Source organism: Peromyscus leucopus, chromosome 2 (assembly GCF_004664715.2).
Source record: "Peromyscus leucopus breed LL Stock chromosome 2, UCI_PerLeu_2.1, whole genome shotgun sequence".
Taxonomy (NCBI): Eukaryota; Metazoa; Chordata; class Mammalia; order Rodentia; family Cricetidae; genus Peromyscus; species Peromyscus leucopus.
The window spans coordinates 114,650,314-114,672,457 of NC_051064.1; the positions used below are offsets into that span (position 1 = coordinate 114,650,314).

A 22,144-nucleotide genomic window follows, 5' to 3' on the forward strand; every position below is an offset into this window, starting at 1 on the left:
GAAGAAGAAAGAAAGAGATACTCAATAGTGCTTCTAAGCCAGCAGGAAGAACTGATGTAGCGTGTAGTCACCTGACCTCCATATATTTCATTTCTAAGATTGTGCTACTGTCAGCTATTTTATTCCACTGGTACCAGAAATGGCCTCTATATCAGAACATAGGTCTTAATTTTGAACCAATGAAGAAGTTAACATAAAAAAAAAAAACAGAATAGAACACCAGAGACCCAGATTTTCATCTCATGACTCTGAACTGACAATTGGAGGAGTGATCGGTCATCTTCTCCTTTGCCCTATCTTCAGGCACTGGTTTCTTGGTCCTTATAGCAGCCAATAATGCTTAACACAGCAGAACATAACAGGAGCCAGCTAGCAATGTTCATACTTCCTAGCTTTGCACCTCCATGCTTTCTACCTGGACTATTCTCTTGTGCTCTGACTCACATTTTGAGTCCCACAAAAGTCTCCAATCTTGAAAAATTCATACAACTAGTGTTAAGATGGTGTTATGTAGCACAAATCTTAAACAGTCTTATTAATAAAAAAAATTAAAAAACTTGGGGCCAGGTATTGGGGTGAATGCTGGAAGATCAAAGAAGCAGAACAAGCCACAGCCACCTCACCTTGCCAGTTCCTCTGCTGATGCTGTTTCCTCAGACTGGAAGCTTCTGAGTCCTCATCCAGAATTAATCTCAGCTGAATTGCTACTCAAAAGCCTAAAAGCTTAACCAGCTCTAGTTCATGGTCCTCACACCTTATATACCTTTCTGCTTTCTTCCATCCCTTCCTGGGATTAAAGGCTCACTTCCTGGGATTAAAGGCACGAGTCACCATGCCTGGCTGTTTCCAGTGTGGCTTTAAACTCACAGAGATCTGGATGGATCTCTGCCTCCCAAGTGATAGGATTAAAGGCATGTGTGCCACCATTTTCTGGTCTCTATGTCTATCTAGTGGCTGTTCTGTTCTCTGTCCCCAGATAAGTTTATTAGGGTACACAATATTTTGGGGAACACAATACCACCATAGTGGTAACCATCTGTAAGCTTTGAAAAACTGTGCCAGCCAGCAAGATGGCTCAGAGCATAAAAGTGCTTGGCATACATGCCTAAAATGTAAGTTCAACACCCAGAACATGTGTAAAGGGGGGAAAAGAAAACCAGCTCCACAAAGTTGTCCCCTGACTTGCACATTAATGCTCTAACATGTAAATCTCAATCTCTCTCTCTCTCTCTCTCTCTCTCTCTCTCTCTCTCTCTCTCTCTCTCTCTCACACACACACACACACACACAAATATAAATTTTAAAAGAAAACTTACATTAAAACAAATAAATGAAAGTAAAAGAACAATATGATGCCAACCTGACTCCAAAAATAGAAATCATTTAATTGAATAAACTTTACTGGAAATAATTACTTTCTTCAAGGTCCCTGACTCTGGGGCTAAAGCCAGGTTATTGACACTTTAGAATCATGTTATAAAAGAGACCTCCATGAGTGAAGTATAACATGTTTGGTCTACAGAGAACACAGAACTCAGAGAGAAGAGGTGACTTTACCAAGATAACAGAGACAGCAGAGGTGCATCTGGTACCATTGTCCCCTAGCCAGGTGTCATGCATCTTTACCAAAATGTTTTGCTCTGGAAACATGCAACTGCTAGGAGACTGATTGCCATTCAAAGAATTCTTCAAAAGTCAGATCAAAAAGTGCCCATGCAGGTTCAACTCCCAGAGGGTCACTGGGGTCACTAGGGGTCACATGCTCTGACTTCTAAGGCACACTAGGATCCTTGAGGACCACTAGGATACTGACGTTGCCTTTGAGTCTCCAGTGACTCTACTTTTCATTAGCAGGGTGGGTCAAGGAGTGTATCTCTCAAGATTTCCCAACTCTAATGCTCCTCTTCCAGGCTTTCTTTTGAATGATTTCTTTATTATTTTAATTTATATGCATGTGAATATATCCATGCACATGTATACCTTATGCATAGGTTTTCACTGAGATCAGAGGAAAGCAGTAGATCCCTTGGAGGTGTCTCAGCAGCCTCTTTATTCGGTTTTGAATTTAACTTTTTTGAATCAAAGATACGTTGTGGAAGCAGCACAACTTAAAGGGATACCCATGGGGCTCGGGACCAGGATTCCAGTCCAGGCCCTATAGAGCACTGGTGTGTGGCTTCAGTGGAATAGCTTGTTTTCTGTGGTTCTCAATACTATCCCTTGGGCAACAGTGCCCACATACATTGGCTGGATTCATAAGAGGTATACCATACAAGACTGGAAATGTCCATTCAATAATTATTTCTCCAGTGTTAACCACAGTGCAGGCTCCTTGTCAGGTGCAAAAACACCAGCAATTTGTGATCCAATAGAATAGAGTCAATACTCTGTCTCGTGCTGTCATCATTCTACTGGGAAAGCAATGTGGCTGCAGGGGCAAAGGAAGAGCAGCTACCCCATATTTATAGGAAGTGCAAATCTCTCCCACACCTCCTGAAGGAGGTGGCATTTAAGTTTAGATCATTTCAACGATGCTTACAGTTATCACCATGGCCACTGTCAACCCTGGCCATCGTTTCTTCAAGTTCACTCTGTTCTGAGGGTTCTACTGGGGAATTTACACACACTGGTTCATACACAGAATCCAGAAGGTCAGGGTTGTTATCCTCATTATACCTAGGATAAAACAGAAGCTCACAGGGATACTTAGAAAAGGAATTTTACAAAGGTCATAACTGATAAGGCAGACAGCCAAAGCTTAAACCTGGTTATGAGTCCCAAAGCCCCCAGTCTTGCTGTTTTGTGCAGCTCCTGGGCTGGGGCTAAGACTGATGTGAGAAATCACTGGGGAGAATATTCTGATAGAGCTGTCTATAGATGAGACAACCTAGGGGTCATGGGTTCCAGTCATAGAGGTATCTTAGAAAAAGCTGGCAACCTGTGTGTGACACTGTTGACAACAGAGAACAGATACAAAGCTAAACAGCACTGAAGAGCAGTAGGTTACAGTTAAGCACTGTTACTAAGATCATGTTCCTTTCCAAATTGTTAGGTGTTCAGTAAGGGCTGAGAAAGCTTGCTGTGCACAGTGCTCAGGTGATCCAACTGCTTGATGACTAGACACCCGGAATTGGATCATGTAGGCTCTTCCTAGAATTTTCAATAAAATAGCTCAAAGGGCCAGATGGTTAGGGATACATTCAAAGTAATAAGGACTGTCTCCAACTGCTTAAGCAGAAAAGCTATGTATAGCGAGGGGCTTATAGTACCAAATAGAAAATGAGTTGAGCTTAAAAAACAAAGAATTAACAGGCTCTGAAGGGTAATGTCTTTGTCTATTTTCTGTTGCTATAAGAGCATACCTAAGGTTGAATGAATTACTAAGAATCCACATCTGCTTGGTTCACTGCTCTGCATTGGGGGGTGGGGGGCCAATAAAACTCTGGAGAGACAACAAAAATGCTGGCTTGGATCTTCTTTCCTTATAAAATCACTAATGCCACCATGATGTTCCAATACTGTGACATCATATAACTGTAATTACCTCCCAAAGGACCAACCTTCAAATACCATGAACAGATAAATTTGAGGATTAACTTTCCAATACTTGTAACTTTGGAGGGAGGATAATAAAAGCATTAGCAAGCGGGACTAAGATGCCCTTGTCCTGCTGCACATTGCATTCCTTACTACCTTGTATCACCTAGCTCCAAATCCTGGACACATGTGCCTATTGCCCAAGCCTGGGTTTCCTGCTGCTGCTGCTGCTGCTGCTGCTACTGCTGCTGCTGCTGCTGCTGCCCTGTCTTTAGATTACAAATAAGAAGGAATGGTGAGGCTGGAGAGATGTCTTAGTGGTTAAGATCACTGGCTGCTCTTCCAGAAGATCCAAGTTCACACCGTGGCTTGCAACCATCTGTAACTCTAGTTTAAAGAGGTCTGACACCCTCTTCTGGCCTTCATGCGCACCAGGTGTGCAAACGGTACACAGACAGACATGCTGGCAAACATCCATACACATAAAACAACAATACATTTTAAAAGGGGTGTGAATTTTTCCTGCTTCTACAGTCAGAGACAGTACAGCCATCACCTTATTAATATGGATAAGCATGTTTACCCCACACCATCCATCACCTAATAATAGGGTTAGGTGCTGGGTATTTCCTCAAAAAATATAGACAAATGCTATACTTAAAAGAGTGCAGAGCATGGATTTGAACTCATATCTGCTTGATTTTTAGACTGAAGAAAGGGATAAAAGGTCTTCTCTGACCATAGCTACCCACTCCAGCCTCCTATGGTCTACAAAGACAGTTGTCCATTCCACTCATAACAACATATCATGGGATAACAAAGTACAATAAAAAAAACCAGTATGAGTTTGAGGTACCATTATGTACCAGAACCTAGGTCTGTTATATGCTTTTCCTCACTTGATCCCTACATTGTTCTGAGTTACAAATGGATATAAATGCAAGAAGATGTAAGTAAGTACATTTTCCTTTCTCGTGTTAGTTTCTAAATTCTTGAAAACAGAGACATCTGCTTTCAACCACTGTATCAAATCACACTAGCAGGGAGCTTGTTTGTTCAGAAGGTTCTCCATGCAACTATGGTGAATTACTGTATTTAACTAGACTCACCCTTATTCACTAAGCCAATCTACCTTTCCCAGTTTACTTTGACACAGAGAGCTTATCCTAAACTCGTTACTCCCTAGGTGAGCATGGGTTTTATTTAAAGCTGGACAGTCTTGGCTTTGAAGCCAGCTCTATCAGCTGTGTGCCAAGAGACTGAGTCTTTTTGTCTGTCTTTGCTCTCAAGAATAGTAATACTGCAGATGAAGACATTAAGAACTGCATGCATAAGATGCTGCTTAGATACCTTCTTTTTGAGAAAACAATAAATTAAAGAAGAATAGAGAGAGAAAAGGGTGGGGATGGGCATTTCAAGCAGATAGAGCTAGAAAGTAAGTGGGAGTACTGGTTTACACTAGTATCTAACAAGCTGACTTCAAAATTAGAAGAAATAAAAAAGGTCATTTGTAATGGCTCACAAAACAGTCTATCAAGAGGATGTAACAATGCTAAACATACACACACACACACACACACACACACACACACACACACACGACATTGGATCACCCAATTTCATAAAACAAACACTATGGATATAAAGTTACAGATGGAACTTAACACAATAATAGTGGAGGACTGCACTAGCCTACTCTTCCCCACAAACGGGTCATGGAGACAAAACAAGAATTAACAAAGAAACATCAGAATACTCATTCTGCTCAGCAGCTCAAGTTGCTTTCTCTAAAAGAGATCACATTTTAGGACACAAAGAAAGTCTTAATGGAGATACAAACACTGAAAGAATTTCTTGAATTCTATTTGATCATGGTGGAACAAAATTAGAAATGAGTGGCAAGCAAAGCTATGGAACAGCTATTTCAGGAGAGTTTAAAAGTCCTAGAATTGAATGAAAATTAAAACACACTGTGGGACACACTGAAAGCAGTTCCTCATAGGTTTATAGTAGTTATTAATGCACACATTGGGGGAAAAAAAGCCAGAAAGATCTCAAGTGGATCATTTGAATTTATAGAAAGAAGAACAAGCCAAACACTGAATCATAGATGGAAAAAATAAAAATAAAATATAAAAATAAAAATAAAAAATACAAAGGTAGAAGTTAATGAGATGGGAATAAAAAGAATATTGTAATGGATCAACAAAACAAAGGGCTGATTCTTCTCAAAAGATAAACAACATTGACAGATTTTAGCCAAACTAGCCAAAAGACAGAGAAGACCCAAATTAATTGAGTAACCTGGTGTAAATGAAGATACTACCAGCTATTGTGGTAATCCAGAGGTTTACCAGAGCACACCTGAAAAGCTCATGTTCCAATAACTTGGAAAGTCTAAGAAATAAATATATTTCTATACACTTATATGAACTACCAAAATTAAACTAAAGGGATCTAAACAACTCAAATATGTCTGCAAGCAAGGGAATTAAAATAACAAGAGTCCCCCAACTAAAAATGTCCAAGCCCAAGTTAGTTCACTACTGTATTTTATTTTCTTTAAAAAAAAAAAAAGGTAGAAGGACATCCTCTAGTACAACATGACTATTTCCACTGTGATCAGAGCAGCTGTGACTATCCAGGAGATCCTCTCAAGATCAGGCCTGTTGATAGCTCCTCACAGAAGGGGGGTTTTGATTTTCTACTTTCCATATTAAGGACTGTTTGTTGTTCTTAAGAGTGATTTTTGGTTAGTCAATAGGGAATATACCAGACCTCCCTCACAGGATTGCTGTTAGGATTAATTTAGATAAAACTTAGTATTTAGTAAAGTACTTGGCTCTCAGGACATGAGTCGATACCACATTGTCCCTTGGTGATGGAGATGTTGTAAATAGTTTTAGGGTTGTCTCTTTCTTGCTCCATGATCAGAAAGGCCAACATAAACACTTGGCTGATCTAAACACAGCAGTGGGAGACAAAATAGAACCCAAATGCTTGCCAGGCATCTAATGTCCTTCCCATTTCATCCCACCTCCCGCTATGGATTCCCATCAATACCCCTTTACCACATGCGATATGATCCAGTCAAAGCAAGCTGTCCTCAATACCCTCAAATACCAAGTGGTTTGGCATTCCCTTTTTGGCTTATGCATTTTCTTCTGCCCTCAACATTGGGGAAAAAAAACCACTCCTTCAACAAAGTCCAGCTCACATGACTTCTTCTTTTTGAGGTCTTTCTCCATGTGTCTCTCTAAGTGTGAACATAACCAAGCATGGTTATATTCCCTCTGTGCTTATTTTAAAGGATAGAAAGAAATCATTATTGTTTGTCTCCCTTCTCATCTCCTTCTCATTTATCTTAAAGGAGAGGAAGGTCTCCAATGTAGTCCTTTATTTTTCCAAATAGGGCATAGATGGGAATGTAAATTATTTAAGCAGAGAAAGTATAAAATTGTACTGCTTATGGGAAATAGAGAGGGAACATAGGTCGGCAAACTATGTTAAACTAAAGAGACAAAAGGCTAGGGAAGGAAAAGGATGAACATTCTAGGGGAGAGAGATGACAAGGATATGGCTAACATCCATTTGACCATGGATTACAAATCTGCAAAGATCAGTATTTTATTTTCTAAGTGATAGGCCACAGGAAACACTTACTCAAGAAAGCAAGATAGTCAGCTCCATGGGGGAGACTCATTCTGGGCCAAGACAATAGACTGTACAGTGACACCGAGATTATTGGAAGTGTGAGCAAGCAAAATGGTGTTGGAAGCTTTTCTGTAGCCTGGCCTATTGTGGAGAGGGTGTAGACTGTATGAAGACATGGTGGTACCTGGAGAAAGTACCCCTACTCAAATTCAAACAGAACTTTGAACAAATATGGAAGAATAAGAGAAGGGGGAGATAGAGGACCAAGGCCACAATTATACTTGCCACAGTGGCGTGACTAACAGAGGGTGTAGAGAATGTAGTACAGGTAGGCATCATTCTCCAGGTGACACTGGAACAAAGACTCCAATAAGCAGGACAGTGAGTCACTCGGTACCTAGAGAAGAAGTATCTGGGCAAAAGAACAGCCTGGCACTGTCCTTGAGGAAGGAAATGCCTGCTGTGTTGGAAGAACATGAGCGACAGTAGCTGCTACAGAGCAAGCAAGAGGGATGGTAGAAGCAGCTGAGACCAAAAAGGCTAACATGGTAGGTGAAGTGGGGCCTCCTAGCCTGTTGTAAAGATGTGGGCTTTTATACCCAAGGTAACAGGGAGCCATTGCAGCAGCAGAGAGATATGACTTATGTATTAAGAAGATCACCTTGGTCATTGTGTGAAAGGTTAGAGTGGAAAGCGGCAAGGATGGAAACAAGAAGACCACCAAGCTCAGGTGGTATCAGTAGAAGTCATGAAAAATGTTTGTATATTTGGGAGACAACAGATTAGCCATAGGTATGGAACACAAGGGGATAATGGGGACACTCAGGGATACCAGTGATTCTGGCCTCAGCATTTCTTTCACCTGCACTGTGTAATATGCCTATGTTCATAAGTATAAAAGTGGGATGGAGTCACAGGAGTATTTTTGAACCTCTCTGTAATTAAGTATCTTCTTCTATCAGTTTGGAATCATAGTAACAGTGATCTCAAAATATTGGTAGCTCTAAATTAATAAATCCTAGTAAACTGCTTAGAACTCCACCTGGGAAACAATATGACTTTCCCCCTCCTGATTGTATTGGGTATTTGGGAAGCTCAGCCCATCCCACCATACTGACTCTCAGTTTGGACTTTGTCTAGGTGCTCTCTGATGGGGTTTGACCTGAATCGTCACTGGCTGGATCCCTCTCCATGGGCCCATCCCACCCTACACGGAGTAAAGCAACTCATCATCAAGATGTACAACGACCCAGTGAGTAGCAGGATGCCCTTGACAGCTGCTGTCCAATGGCCGGATCTGGGAATGGAAAACTGTATGAGAAAGTCCTCAGGCAGATTTAAATTAGGGTTACATGAGCAAAATTAGGAAGATACTAACCATGCACGTGCCTGAATTTTACAGGCCCAGTATCTTCTCCCAGCCCTTTCTTTTCCCCACCTCTCATAAATATTGACTCAATTGTGGTAGTATAATGGAATGAAGTAAATACATTGTAGCACATCTTTATTTGTCAAGGCTCCTTGGTGATAAGCCAAAGAAATGCAACTTGAATTAGTATAAGAAAATAGAGAATCTAATGGAATACCAGCAGTGTATGATATACTTAAAGAGTGTAGGCTGGCCTACTCCACACATACGGAACATGGCTGCCATGTGCCCCACCTGGTGACTTCCACTTCTACCTTGTAGATGTAACCAACCGTCTTATTAAATAAGAAACACAGAACCAATGCAAAGAAGAAAGCCAAGAGATCAGAGCTAAGAGCCTTACCTGCCTGCTGCAGCTAGCCAAGAGACCTCTCCGAAAAAGAGACCTACTTCCTGTCTGTTTGTCTTTATATAGACTTTCTGTTCTGCCTTCTCATTGGTTGTAAACCCAATCACGTGACTGCCTCATCACTGCCTGTCTGTACAGACCTCTAGACACACATTGGACCATGTGTCTCCAATGCTGGTTGTATCCTTGAACACTTCATAAGCACCTAGCTCTGCTTATCAAATGCTGGGATTAAAGGCGTGCGCCACCACCGCTCTGCTATGGCTTGCTATTAGCTCTGACCTCCAAGCAACTTTATTTATTAACATACAAATAAAATCACATTTCAGTACAAATAAATACCACCATATTTTCCTTTTTCTATTTTAATAAAAAGAAAAAAAGCCAAAGGTTATAACTAATAAAAGAAAAACTATATACATAAGTACAATAACTATATACAATATATACAAGTAATAAATACCTAAACAATATCTAGTCCATTTGTATTTGAAAAATTCAGAGAAAATAATTTCATTATCTATCCTATTTTGGTAAGTCCAAAATGTATCTAATTCACTTTCTATCCTAATTAATCTTCAACTATAACTAACTAACCTTCAACTCCCTCAGAGACCCAGGAAGGAAATAATATTACCTAGCAAAATAAAAACAGGAAGTGCATGCAAGCAACTTCCAAAAAATTTGTGAGTTGACAGAAACAGCCAGCTGCCTGGACAGTCACTTGAGGTTTCTCTGCAGTGTTGGGGCATCATCTTCAGCCTATAGGCTTAGCGTGTCTGACAGACTCATTTGTGAAGTAGGATATACACAAGGTCAACAGTTCAACCTCACATTGGGTGAGAACAGTCCATGTACCAGAAACACCTGAATTCCACTAGTGTCATGTCATGATTCAGGATTTTAAATTCTGGAAATTGTTGATGGTTTTTTAGTTCAGCTGTCCATTCTTCTTGGCTGTGTATATATGGCTTCATCTCAGCATCCTGTTCTTCTCCACATCCCTCTATTAAATGCCAGTCTACTATTGAGAGACGTGAGCTTAGTTACTCTTCAAGAATAACTGTTTCAGCTGCTGTTCCATTGCACATCAGAAGTCATCAGCCCACTGCCTGTTCAGCTGCCTTTGAAGAAAAGGGCACTGTACCTTTTCTGGATTGTGAAGGCCACTTCAGGGATGGTGCCATATCGTCTTGGCCTCAGAAGATGCCTTTTGATAAAGCCATACTACCTTGACTTGCTCTCATCTTAAAAAAAGACTGTAGCTGGCCTAGTTTTGAGGGCACACACACCTCTGGGCAATGGGGTAGCCCAAGAAGCAAGAATGTATAAAGATGGCACAGTCTTGGGGCCCATGTGGTTGGATTTGGGGCTCTGATCCTGAAGAAGAGGAGGGCCTGCTGTTCTGGAAGAAAGAAGGGAGCCATACAGACAGAGCTGCACTATGTTCACGCAGAGGAGCAAGTTGTTGCAGTGAGAAATCAGAGAAGACAATAGGCATTTGTAGTGTAGATGAGATAGATGAGAGTCATCCTTTCTGAAGAGCTATCAGCAAAGGGGCATAGCAGACCTTTGTGCTTAGGAGTGATGGCATGGGTGGACAGAGGTATGGGACATAGGAAATAGAATTTTGTAGCAATTTACAGTTGCCTTGGGATGGAGTGTATGACCTGGGAGCTTTCCCTTACTGAAAATATTCAAGGTGAAGTGAAACTACACTGTCAAAAATGGTGCAATTATTTGAATTACATTCTAGTAAAATTACACACAAGTCCTTCCCAGCTGTGATGGTAGTGATTTTGATGGCCCCTTAAGTGCATATCAAGTGACAGATGGTGGTAACTAAGGCAGATTTCCAGAGTTGGGGTATTTCATAGATGCACCAGTGTGACCTGTTCTGCTTACTCTGCTGAAGGTGCCAATAAAAATGGAGCTAATTAGAGAGCAACATAAAGCTGTGCTAAAAGACAAATATATATATTAGAGCAAAGATCAGTGACCTTGGTTTTAACAATCATTTTATTTTAAAAAAAAATCATTTTGCTGTGTGTGTGTGTGTGTGTGTGTGTGTGTGTACACATATAATTCCCACAGCATGTATATGATGGTCAGAGGACAACTTGTAGGAGTCCATTCTCACCTTCTACTATTTGGGTGTTGAATAATCCAATCAGGTTATCAGGCTTGGGAGAAGTGCCTTTAACCACCAAGCGATCCCACTGGCTCAGGAGCCACCATTTTCTTGATTATGGATATGAACTCTTCTTTCCTGGGTTCTTTGATAGACCACATTTTGTCAGGGCTTGCATTGCCACAGCTTTAGTACATGACTTCCTTCTCCAACTCATCCTTGGCCCAGCTGAAAGCCAACTGTGTACATCTAATCCACTTATTGCTCTAGGCTGTCCTATCTCTGTACCTTTCAGAGAGTAAGGCTGCATCATATTTTCCCAGAAAAACACCTGTAATCTGCAGAGTTCTCTCCCCTGCCTCCAGGCTTCTGTATTGGTTCTTGTCTTATGAGTAGAGTGTCATGACTTCTCTTGCTGCTGCCTCCTTTTCAGGGAGAATAGCTGAACTGTTAGTTTTCCTGATCTGGCTAGTGAAAGATATGCAACAACTGCTTGTTGAAATGGATTGGATTGAACATGACACAATCTATTGTACCAATTGTAATGTTGTTGGTAGATGCAAAACTGTCATCCATGGAAAGGATGCCATAATAAGGCATGAAAGGCTGGATTCTGGGTCAGCAGATGCAACAGAGTGGGCTCACTGAACAAAGTGGTGTTTTAGATGAATTCAAAGAAAAGATCTGGTGGGGAGGACGTGGACAGTAGAGGAACTATCTTAGACAATGTTCTATTGCTGTAAGAGACACGATAACCATGGCAATTCTTATTTTTAAAGCATTTAATTGGGACTTGTTTATAGTTTCAAAGGTTAGTCCATTATCATCATGGCAGGAAGCATGGCGACACACAGGCAGACATGGTGCTGGAGAAGTAGCTGAGACTTCCACATTGGGATCTGCAGGCAACAGGAAGAAAACCACTGGGCTTGTCTTGGGCTTCTGAAACCTCAATGCCCAACACCAGTGACACTCTTCCTCCAACAAGGCCACACCTCCTAATCCTTTCAAATAGGGCCAATCCCTAAACTTTTTAAAAAAATGAATCTGTGGGAACCATTCTTTTTCAAACCACCACAGGAACCCAAGAAAAGCAACTCAAATGGCTAAAGAGGAAGGTATTTGAGCTTGCCACTGCCATCATCAATAAGAAGCTATCAATTTGCTCACAAATGACTAGATAATCATTTGTGTTACAAAACATAGCTCAGGGAAATATAAGTTGTGGAGATATTAGGGCATTGCTGATGACATGTATTGACTTATCATTGGCTGTTTGGCTGGTAGTATACTTGATTGCTAAGACAACAGTATAAGCTACTTTCTTCCTAGAAGTCCACACCTTTCTGCCCCAAACAAGGGCATTATAAGGAGTTGAGTTGACTCCAACTAGGATTCCCGACCCCACACTTTCCTCTTTATTCCCTTTATCCTCACTGCTTTTTTTTGGGGGGAGGGGTGGACTGCTTAATATAGCATGCACATATTCTCTCAAAGCTTCCATGAGTCTGAAATGTGGGAACAGCCTAGCTATTCTATGCTCAGGAGCTCAGAAAGTGCCAAGCAGGGTACCCATTTGGGATGTGAGTTATTCTGAGGCATGGTCTTTGACTCCATTATTTTTTTCCTTCTTTCCACAGATATTTATACACCACATTTCTATATTCCAGACATTGTAGTTATGATAGAGAGAACACTCTAAATTTGCAATATAGTAGAGAAATAGACATTAAACAAGTAACTGCTGGGAATACATATTTTAAACATGTGGGAGTTCTTTAACCACAACAAGCACTAAGTGGGGTAGAAGCAGAATGGCGCTAAGCCTTGGCCTTGCTGGGGTAGTTCCAGCTTATGCCCATTGTCCTAGAGTGTACTCTTAAAAACATCCTCATTTGGATGATAAATTAGACATTCTTTCTTGTTAAAAACCATTTTAATGAAGATACCTGGTACAGTACTGATGTGTGTCATCTAGTACAGTACTGATATGTGGCAGATTCAGATTCACAGTTTGAATAAGTTCTATAGGCATCTTTGTGTCCAGTTGCAAACATTGCAGAGACCAGAGGTATATATATGCCCTAACACCATGAAATGTATTTCTGCTCCTAACCTTCAGTGTCCTATATGTGTATAAAGACACACAATGGCTTGGTTCCAAACTATCAACTATACAAACTATCAGAAAGCACCCATTTTCTTCTCTTCTCTCCTCTCCTTTCCCCTCCCCTCCTCTCCTCTTTCCTCCCCTTTCCTTTTCCCTCCCTCCCTCCCTCCCTCCTTCCCTCTCTACCTTCCCCCCTTCCTCCCTTCCTTTCCTGGCATAGTCTTGCTGTGTAGTCCAGGTTGGTCTCAAACTTAAAATCCTCCTGCCCCAACCTCCTGAGAGATGGGATGCGTAGGTGTGTGTACTCTACTCAGCCAGACTTGGATCTAAGCCACCCTCCATCCGTTCCTGGTGACCTCTGCACAGAGAATCAGAAGAACCATCTGAGATCTGAGTATCACTCCTACTCCACTGCTGTGTGGATGACTGTCATTTGCCTGACATTCCTGCTGAAGCAGATGCCCCAGTGCAGCCCCATGGAGAAAGGCTTCACAGACAGTCATTCTAAGTACACTGTATGGAGGCAGATAGAGGGTGTGAAAGCCCAGCCTAGGAGGAAATACTGGATGATGCAGGAAAGATACCCAAGGAAGGGAAAGCTTCCTAGGTGGAAAACTCCGGTGTCTGCAATCTCCCTTGATTGAGAGGCAGACTCAATAGACTGAGCTGAGAGTAGACAGAAGGACAAAGGGACAGCTGTATGATTTGGGGAGCAATGTGGGCTTTATTTTCATTGGGTTTAAGCAGATGAGTGACAGGATCAAGTTTGTGTTTTAGAAGAACCCCTCTGTCATGGGTGTCTTTTATGAGTCCAGCCTAGGAGTTGGGAGAATGACCTGTTAGCCTGCTGCTATTAGGAGTAGGGAAGAGAGGAGGGAGGTATGAGATACATTAGCGAGGGAAACATAAGGACTGCTGATTGTGGTCAATGGGAGAGGAAGGAGTTTGCAGGATGCCAGTAGTTTGCCTTGGGCCACACTGTGGATGTGCTACCCTTCCTGAGAATGCCAGGAAAATTAACATGCACAGGAGATGTAACAGGTGACACAGGACATTAGATGTGCTCTGTTTTAAGTTAAGTAGGAATAAAACGTACAATCTGCACTTTGAGTCACTAGAAGGAGCCATTCCATGTCCTTCTCAGTGGACAATGACAGTCTACTGTCCTCGTGTTAGTGGCGGCATTTGCTTCAAAGGCTGCTCTCCTAGCCCCAGGCTCACTCAACCCTTCACCCCAATGAGGACGTTTGATATTAAATTATGCTCTTGAAAAAGGTGTGTTTAACCCAGAGGACTACACTGAGCCGAGATACAAAGTGTTTCATGTTCAGCATCCGTTATAGCTCCCTCTGCACAGGGTGACTCTTGTTTACCAGCTGTGATCGATTGTTCCCTGAGGGCAGAGTCTGGCTAATTTTTCAGGGTCCCTGGTGTTCAGCAGAGCTCTGACTGTGAGTGAGCAGGTGCTCGGCATAAATGTTGAGCAAGTGACAGAGTAAGCCTAGGTCCCCTGTGCCTTGGCTTTAGATTTCTCTGAAGAAGAGCGTTGGTGTGCAAACCCTCCTCTCCCAAAGCTACCTTCTATTACCATTACTGTGCTCTCTGACTGAGAAACTGATCTGGTGACACAAACCCTCTCCTGAGTTCACCTGCAATCTGCTGAGATCATCCCAACCCCCAAGGGACAGAAGCAGAGATGATGTCACCCGGTGCCTTTCCTAGAATACACAGGCTTCATATCATCTTTGGTGACTCACTCCACCCTTAGGCTCTGCCTACTCGGTCTTACATAACCACTGTTGAGATTTGGTGCCTCTGACCACCAAAGACTCTCCTTGGCTCCGGTCCCCAACTTGCCCCTACCAACTGACCCAACTTGTTCAGGGGCATCACTTAGGCACTTTTTGGTAGGTGCCTTTAGTGAAGACCAAGGGAACCAATTTTGGTCTTTCCTTCCATTTTGATTTTAAGCTCTGTCCCCTTCCATACATAGTAAGTAGCAGTAGAAATGACATCCCCATTTGGGCACGAGCTCACCCCCTCACCAGGAGAGTTTCATATTATTGTAGTATACACCAGAATATGAAAATGACTATCACTAATTAGCCACTCTCACACAAAGCCTTCTTCTGATATCTACATCCAGTTATGACCCTAAGACCAAAAGTAAGCTGATCTGTAGGTGAACTTCCAAGGACCATCCACCTGCAGCTCTGCTCACATTTAAAGTCTACCTATGAGGTAGATCCTGATTAGCATTTTTATTTAATGATGCTAAATCAAAAAGGCATCATTTTCTCTAAAAAAACATAATACATATTCCTCAGTGTTAGCATAAGCAAGACCTCTGGATAAACTCTGGGGTATAGAAATTGATGGGTGAGTTGCAGGGCTGAGCTCCAGGCCAGAAAGGTCTAAGGCCAGTGCCGCAGACCAAAATACTAAGGAAGGTGTGTTATAAGAAACAAACTACAGTACTTTAGAAACCTGGGCTGGGGAGACTGTCCCAAGTGGGCCTGGAGGTGGGTGGTATCGAGGGAAGTTTGAACAATCTACATGTAGACAGAGCTTTAAGAGTAGGTAATACTTCATGAGGTGGCTGTAAATTTGGAGAGGAAAGAGATTACAGGAAAAGGAGAGCAGGCATTCTAGGAGAGCACAACAATAGGATGGGGGTGGGAGACCTGGCTGTTGGAACTGGCCTGTAGGATTTATCATGAGTTGCTCTGCAGGGGCAGGTGAGGGGCTGTATGAGGAAGTTCATGTGTGAGTTTGCATATCAAGCCAAGGAATTAAAATTGAAGCAGCCATCAGACATTACTTTAAATAGATTTTAGTTGAATTAAATATCGTGGCTGTAAAAGAAAAGTTAAAAGTAATGGAATAAAACACAACCTGTCAGGAATATTCCAGCGTATGCCCCCTCTCAATCCTGAGAAGTAGAACAGTCAAGGGAGAGCCAAAAAGCTGGTGAAGCAAGAAAGAAATCAAAGAGGAATATTTCCAGCCATTCAGTTCCTCACTTAAGAAACCACAGAGTCTCACTCTGAAAATTAAATCCAACTAGGTCTCTCTCCCTTGCTTTTGAACCTCTCAATGACTCCCTATACCCACCACAGAAAAGCCAACATCCCTTGACATGCTGTTCGAGGCCATGCATCAACACGCCTGCTCTGTTCATTTTCTGTGCCCCCAGGACCTAGCACAGAACCTGGTACTGCAGAGAATGTTCTGGTGAATGATGAATGAACCCATGAATAAAGAATGGGTGTTTCAGAAAACTACTGAGGCTGCAGTATGCAGAGTGGATCGAAGGAGCCCAGGTCACGAGGGTAGAACACAGCCCAGTGTAGCGCTGTTGCAACAGTGTGGGTGAAGGACACCCAGATCTGCTACACTCCAAGATCAGGCTGAGGAAAGGGAATGGGTTACCTTCAGCCCTCTCCATCATCCCAAAGTCACTCCAAACCTAAGGGCTGATTTTTTTTTCCGGTGGTTTCTACACTCCAAGGTGATTTTTCCTTTTCCTGGAAAAGAAAAGCCCCCTCAGCCACTGCTGGCGTTGCTATAACAACTTGGCTGCAGCTCTTTACACAGATCCATTTCCTTAAATCATTTAAGGAAAATTAGCTGCCATAACAACATGGAGAGGCTTTGAAAATAGAGCAAAACAGGGCTGGGTGGCCCCTCCTCCATCCTGCGCCTTCTGGAGTCTTCCAGATAAGCGGCTCTCTTTCTGTCAAATAAATAAATAAATTATAACCCATTTACTTGACAAACGAAGAAGTTGGTGACATGGTCAAATAACAGATATAGAACCGTCACCCATTCACACCTGCCCATAGATTACACAAAAATAGATACAAATGCCATAAAGAAACACATAGGACAATAGATACATGTTTCCATTATACATAAAATGGGAAACACATATAAAAAATGCCCATGTTAAATACAAACTGACACATAGGCAAGTTAGGGATGCACATGATTACACAAAGGATTTGAGTGCCAACACAGTGGCAGCCTCGGCTGCGTCACTCACTTAAAATGCAAAGACAGAGTCTCTGGTTCTTATGAACTGTTTTTAAGGTGAGAAAGGTTCTGGGTCAGCACCTCCTCCTCCTGGGTTGCCTGTATGTTCATTGCTGCCAGGCTGCTTAGTGCCTGGTCTGGGAGGGGGACAAACATATCTTAGAGATGGGGGATGATCAAGTAGAAGCCAAGTAGAAGAACAAGAAGAGCCATGCCATTTTGAATGTAACAATTCTTTGTTCCACATGGCAAATTTTACCCCTCTGTGGAAAAGGGCAACACCACAGCCATGGAAGACCATATCCTTGAGACATGTGAGCCTCACTGGGTCCTCAGGACATCTGGAAGTCTCCATACCTTTGTTCCAGATCCATGTCCATGTCCAGATCCATGACGATATTACCCTAGTGTACCTGTGGAGCAGCTGAAACTCTATAGGGTTTTACTGTGTAGCTAAACTACTCATTTTCTTGGAACTCTCAGGCAAGTGATCCCTCAAATCCAGGCCTTTAACTCCCCATCTATATACCATGTGGGTCAAAGGATGATCTCCAAGAGATCATTCCAGATACAAAACCAATGTCCGTTTGGACTTACCTATTGACTACACTGCACAATCCACTCACTGAGACAGAATTTCTTCAAACCTCAGAAGTCCTGGCTGCCACCTGAGGTGGACTTCCTAATAAATGTCTAGAAATGTGTTGAGCAAAAAGCTCTTTAGACTTAGCTTCTGAAGCTGCAGCGTTTCTTTCCTCTGCTAGCAGGAAAGAATGACTCCTGGCCTACCTGCCTCACTCATAGTGCAACAAGCCCCTGCCTGATGTGTTGATCATAGAGTATTTTCTAAGGAAGAGAGGTTACTGTCCTGGGCCAGAGTGGAAAGGAATGTCCAGAATGTGGCCACCTGCTAGAGGTTTCATAACGGGACAAGTCAGTGTGTCCGCAATACCACCATAAATCACACTTAGATATATTTAAGTATTTTCCCACTCCTTTCAACATGGCCCAGGAAATCAGTAAATAACTATGGAGGGGAAGGTTCAATATGGTAATAAAAACTTGAAATAAATAAAATGTTGTTTAGGGAATCTAAGAACAGAGGACTGTGATTCATGAAAATTTTATAGTTTGGGATAGTTTATGAAAGTTTAAGGAATCTGAAAAGAAACTATCATTTTTTTTTGTAAAGGCAACTTCTCCTACCTATAATAAAATTGAGTCCACTATTTGTTTGTTTTTAATAAAGTAGATTCTAACTTTGGCTCTTTGGCAGAAAGCAAGGTTTAAAGATAACTCTCCTTCAGAACAATATTCTTGTGGAACTGATGGCCCTCTGCAACATCTTTCAGCCTGAATGGCCCAACGTGCCTCTTATCAGCACAACTGACTGCGTGCATATTGCTCAATTTCGTGGGAAACAACAGGGTTTTCGGAGGGTTCTTTTTGAGTCAAGTCCATCCACTTAACTCTTTATGCCTTGATTCTCAGGAAACAGAATGCCTCTTGCATCTCCTGTGCTTTTATTAGGGCTAGACACTGTGCATATAAACCTTTATTAGCAGCATACAGGAAATGGGGCCATTATTTTATGCTTTTGGCTGAGTACTTTTCTCCCAGTCCTCACAGCTCCAGCTCCTGCATCCTACCATAAACTATGATCTCTTTGAAGGCCTGGACTTTGCCTTCATCATTTCTGTGTCCCCGACATTCAGTATAAAATGCAGGCCTTCAGTGAATGTGGAGAGAGGGGTAAGGAAGAGGCCATCAGAAAAGAAGAAATCCTCTCATTAAAACCTGAATTGTGGCCGAGCTGTGTGGGTGCACGCCTTTAATCCCAGCACTTGGGAGGCAGAGGCAGGTGGATCTCTGTGAGTTCGAGGCCAGCCTGGGTTACAGAGTGAGTTCCAGGAAAATCGCAAAGCTACACAGAGAAACCCTGTCTCAAAAAGCCAAAAAAGAAAAAAATATATAAAACCTAGATTGTAACATGAATGGGGTTCTACAGGATGGATAGGGAGCTACCATGGTAGCTCAGTGGGTAAAAGCACTTGACACAAGCATGAGACCCGAGTTCCAATCTCCAGGATCCATGTAAAACCATGAGCACTTGCATGTGTCTATAGTTCTAATGTTACTATGGCAAGATGGGAGACAGAGACAGAAAAATGCCTGGAAGCACCTAGGCCAACTAATCTGGCAGAGTCAGCAGCAAAGCAAGAGACCCTGTCTCAAAACAAGGTGGAAGGCGAGGACCAACACCCATAGTTAACTGCCTTCCACGTGTATGTGTGTGTGTGTGTGTGTGTGTGTGTGTGTGTGTGTGTGTGTGTGTGAGCATGCAGGGGGGATTATTAAAAAATGGATAGACCTTTGATGAGTAGTGAGGAAGAAGAATCTTCTACACAAGGCTGCAAAAGTGGCTCAGTGGTTAAGAGCACTGGCTGCTCTTCAGAAGAACGCAGGTTCAATTCCCAGCCCCCACCTGGTGGCTCATAACCATCTGTAACTCTAGTTCCATAGGATCCAACACCCTCTGCTGGCCTCTGTCATACCAGGCACACACAGTACACACCTATACATGTAAACAAAGCACCCATACACATAAAATAAGTCTTTAAAAAAATCTTGTAAGCAAGAGACATTCTCCAAATCCTCCAGAACCCACCTCCAAACCCATCTTTCCCCAAGTTTCCCTAGACCTTCCTCACACAGTAAGACCCCACACTTTGCTTTTCTGCAAATATTAATGACTCTGCTTTAAAAAAAAAAAAACTATTGGTTTATTCCACAAATATTGTCAGAGGTATTCCTTGGGCATGGTTCCTCAGTCTGAGCTCCTCTGGCCCAGGGACTCCATGTTCTCAGCCACATTGCAAATCCCTCCAGCACAAGACTTGCCTTCTCATCCTTGTTACCTTGAACATGACCAGGTGGCCTAAAGAGCCCCTGAGAAGCCAGTCCCTTCTGAGTTGTTTGAGTGTTACATGCTCCCAACAGAGCTGGGCACACTCTTGCTCAAAGTACACATCATGCTGCACTTCAGTGACAGTTGTCGTCTCCTTTAGACTGTGAGCCTCTAAGAGAAGTTGAGTCTTTTTAATCTTCTTTCCGAATTTCCTAGCACAGTTCACCATCCCCATAGACCACAAATGAAGGCTTGGAAAAAGAAATCCTGGCAAAATCTCCCTCATCCCACCTGTCAATTTCCACCAAGACAGCACCAAGTCATCCCAGAAGAAACCACACAGTATTTCAAACATCTGTAATCTCCTCTCTCTGTGTAGTGTTTTTATGGAAGTGTTGTCTTTTACTTTTTCTTGCTGATCCTTGTTATAAAGAACTCCCAAATATGGAGGATTTTTTTCTCACATACCCTTAATCTCAGCAATAGAGGCAGGTAGGGGCAGGCAGATCTCTGAGTTAGAGGCCAGCCTGGATTACAAAGCAAGTTCCAGGACAGCTAGGGCTACACCGAGAAACCCTGTCTTGAAAAACCAACAAATGAACAAACAAAAAAGTTGTGAATTTTTTCTCATATTTCAATTTTAGAAATTCTGAAGCATTTGAATCCAGCAGTGTAGAACCTCTCTTGAATTTATAAATGCTGAAGCTCTTCCCTTCACACCATCTGTTACCACTATCCATTCTTTATATTTTGACTTCTCAGATCAAGCTTTGGTCCCATTCTCCCTGTATCACAGTCACTGATAAGCTAAACCACTATGAACTGAAAAGGGGATCTGGACATGGTCTGGCACTTCAGTTTATCTCCAAGTCAACGCTTCTCATTTGCTTGCACCACCTGTTTCCACTGCTCCCACACCCTTCCCCTTCTGTGCCCTTGTCTCAGCATGTGAGATCTGTGAATACAGCCTGCCACCCCATCAGGCACCAAGCTGAGGAGGCCTATAACAGAGGACAGGTTACATTTTAGGATGTTTTGTGTTTAACATGTGTGGAACTTTTTGGAGTGTTATTTTTTGGTTGTTGCTGTTGGGAGGCTCTGGAGCCCAGGATGAATTCATGCTGGTACATCAAATAGCATATTGCATTTCAGAAACTGGCCTTAGCCATGGGAAATCAAGTAAGCCAGATGCCTAATTACTCCATTATTTACTGTGGTGGAGAGAGCTGAATTCTGATGAAAAGACCAGACTAATCGCGGCTTCCAGCAAGAACCGAACAGTTTAACCTTTTATCAGGAAATTACCCCTATCCTCCTAAAGTACTAATGCCCATTTCCCTAGACCCACACCAGTCCCAAGTGTCTGATTGTAAGGAGCCTTATCAGCCTGAACACAGCCTGAACCTCTGGCTGATGAGCCTCTATGCTCTCCCATTCTTCAAGTCATTGAAGGGTTTCTGCTGTATTACTTCATGTCTGGTAAAGAGTGTCGATAAAAGAGGAACTTCCTTGTACCTTCAAAGGCAAAAAGGCATTCATTCACCCATTCAGCAAACATTTCCAGAGCATAAGCACTGTACACTGCAGCACAAAGGCCAACTGAACCCAGTGCCTCCCTTACAAGATCTAGATGAGGGCAGTGGTCCTGGAGCTGTTTACAGAAAAACTTCCAGGAACCTGAGGAAACCCCTCACAGGACTCTTTCTTTATAACAGAGCAGTTGAGTCATGTGGTTAAGGACTCAAGCTTAGGCCTTGGTCTGAACTGCAATTCAACACTCAAGGGCTCAGCTATCCTGGGCAGGTCCCCTTAACTGTTTTAAGTTTCAGTGTCTTCCTTTGGGGGGGGGGCGGTGCTTGTGAGGATTAAATTACTGAATTCCTGTGATTAGCTCAAAGCATCCTAAAAGGCACACCTAAAAAGAGATGGGTAAAGGAGTCTTTTGGCAATGAAATATGCAAACTTGTGGTTAACATGGTTAACACCAGACA

The 22,144-nt window shown here is 42.4% G+C and overlaps 1 protein-coding gene across 3 annotated transcripts in view; it reads left to right on the forward strand.

The window, feature by feature from the left end:
* Agbl4 (ATP/GTP binding protein like 4) overlaps window positions 1-22,144 on the forward strand; it is a 1,176,960-nt gene that overhangs the window by 1,071,277 nt on the left and 83,539 nt on the right. For all 3 annotated transcript variants that reach the window (XM_037203416.1, XM_028889943.2, XM_028889970.2), the window contains exon 9: window positions 8,332-8,443. In XM_037203416.1, coding sequence (XP_037059311.1) covers window positions 8,332-8,443 — 112 coding nt within the window. The remainder of the gene's footprint in view (window positions 1-8,331; window positions 8,444-22,144) is intronic.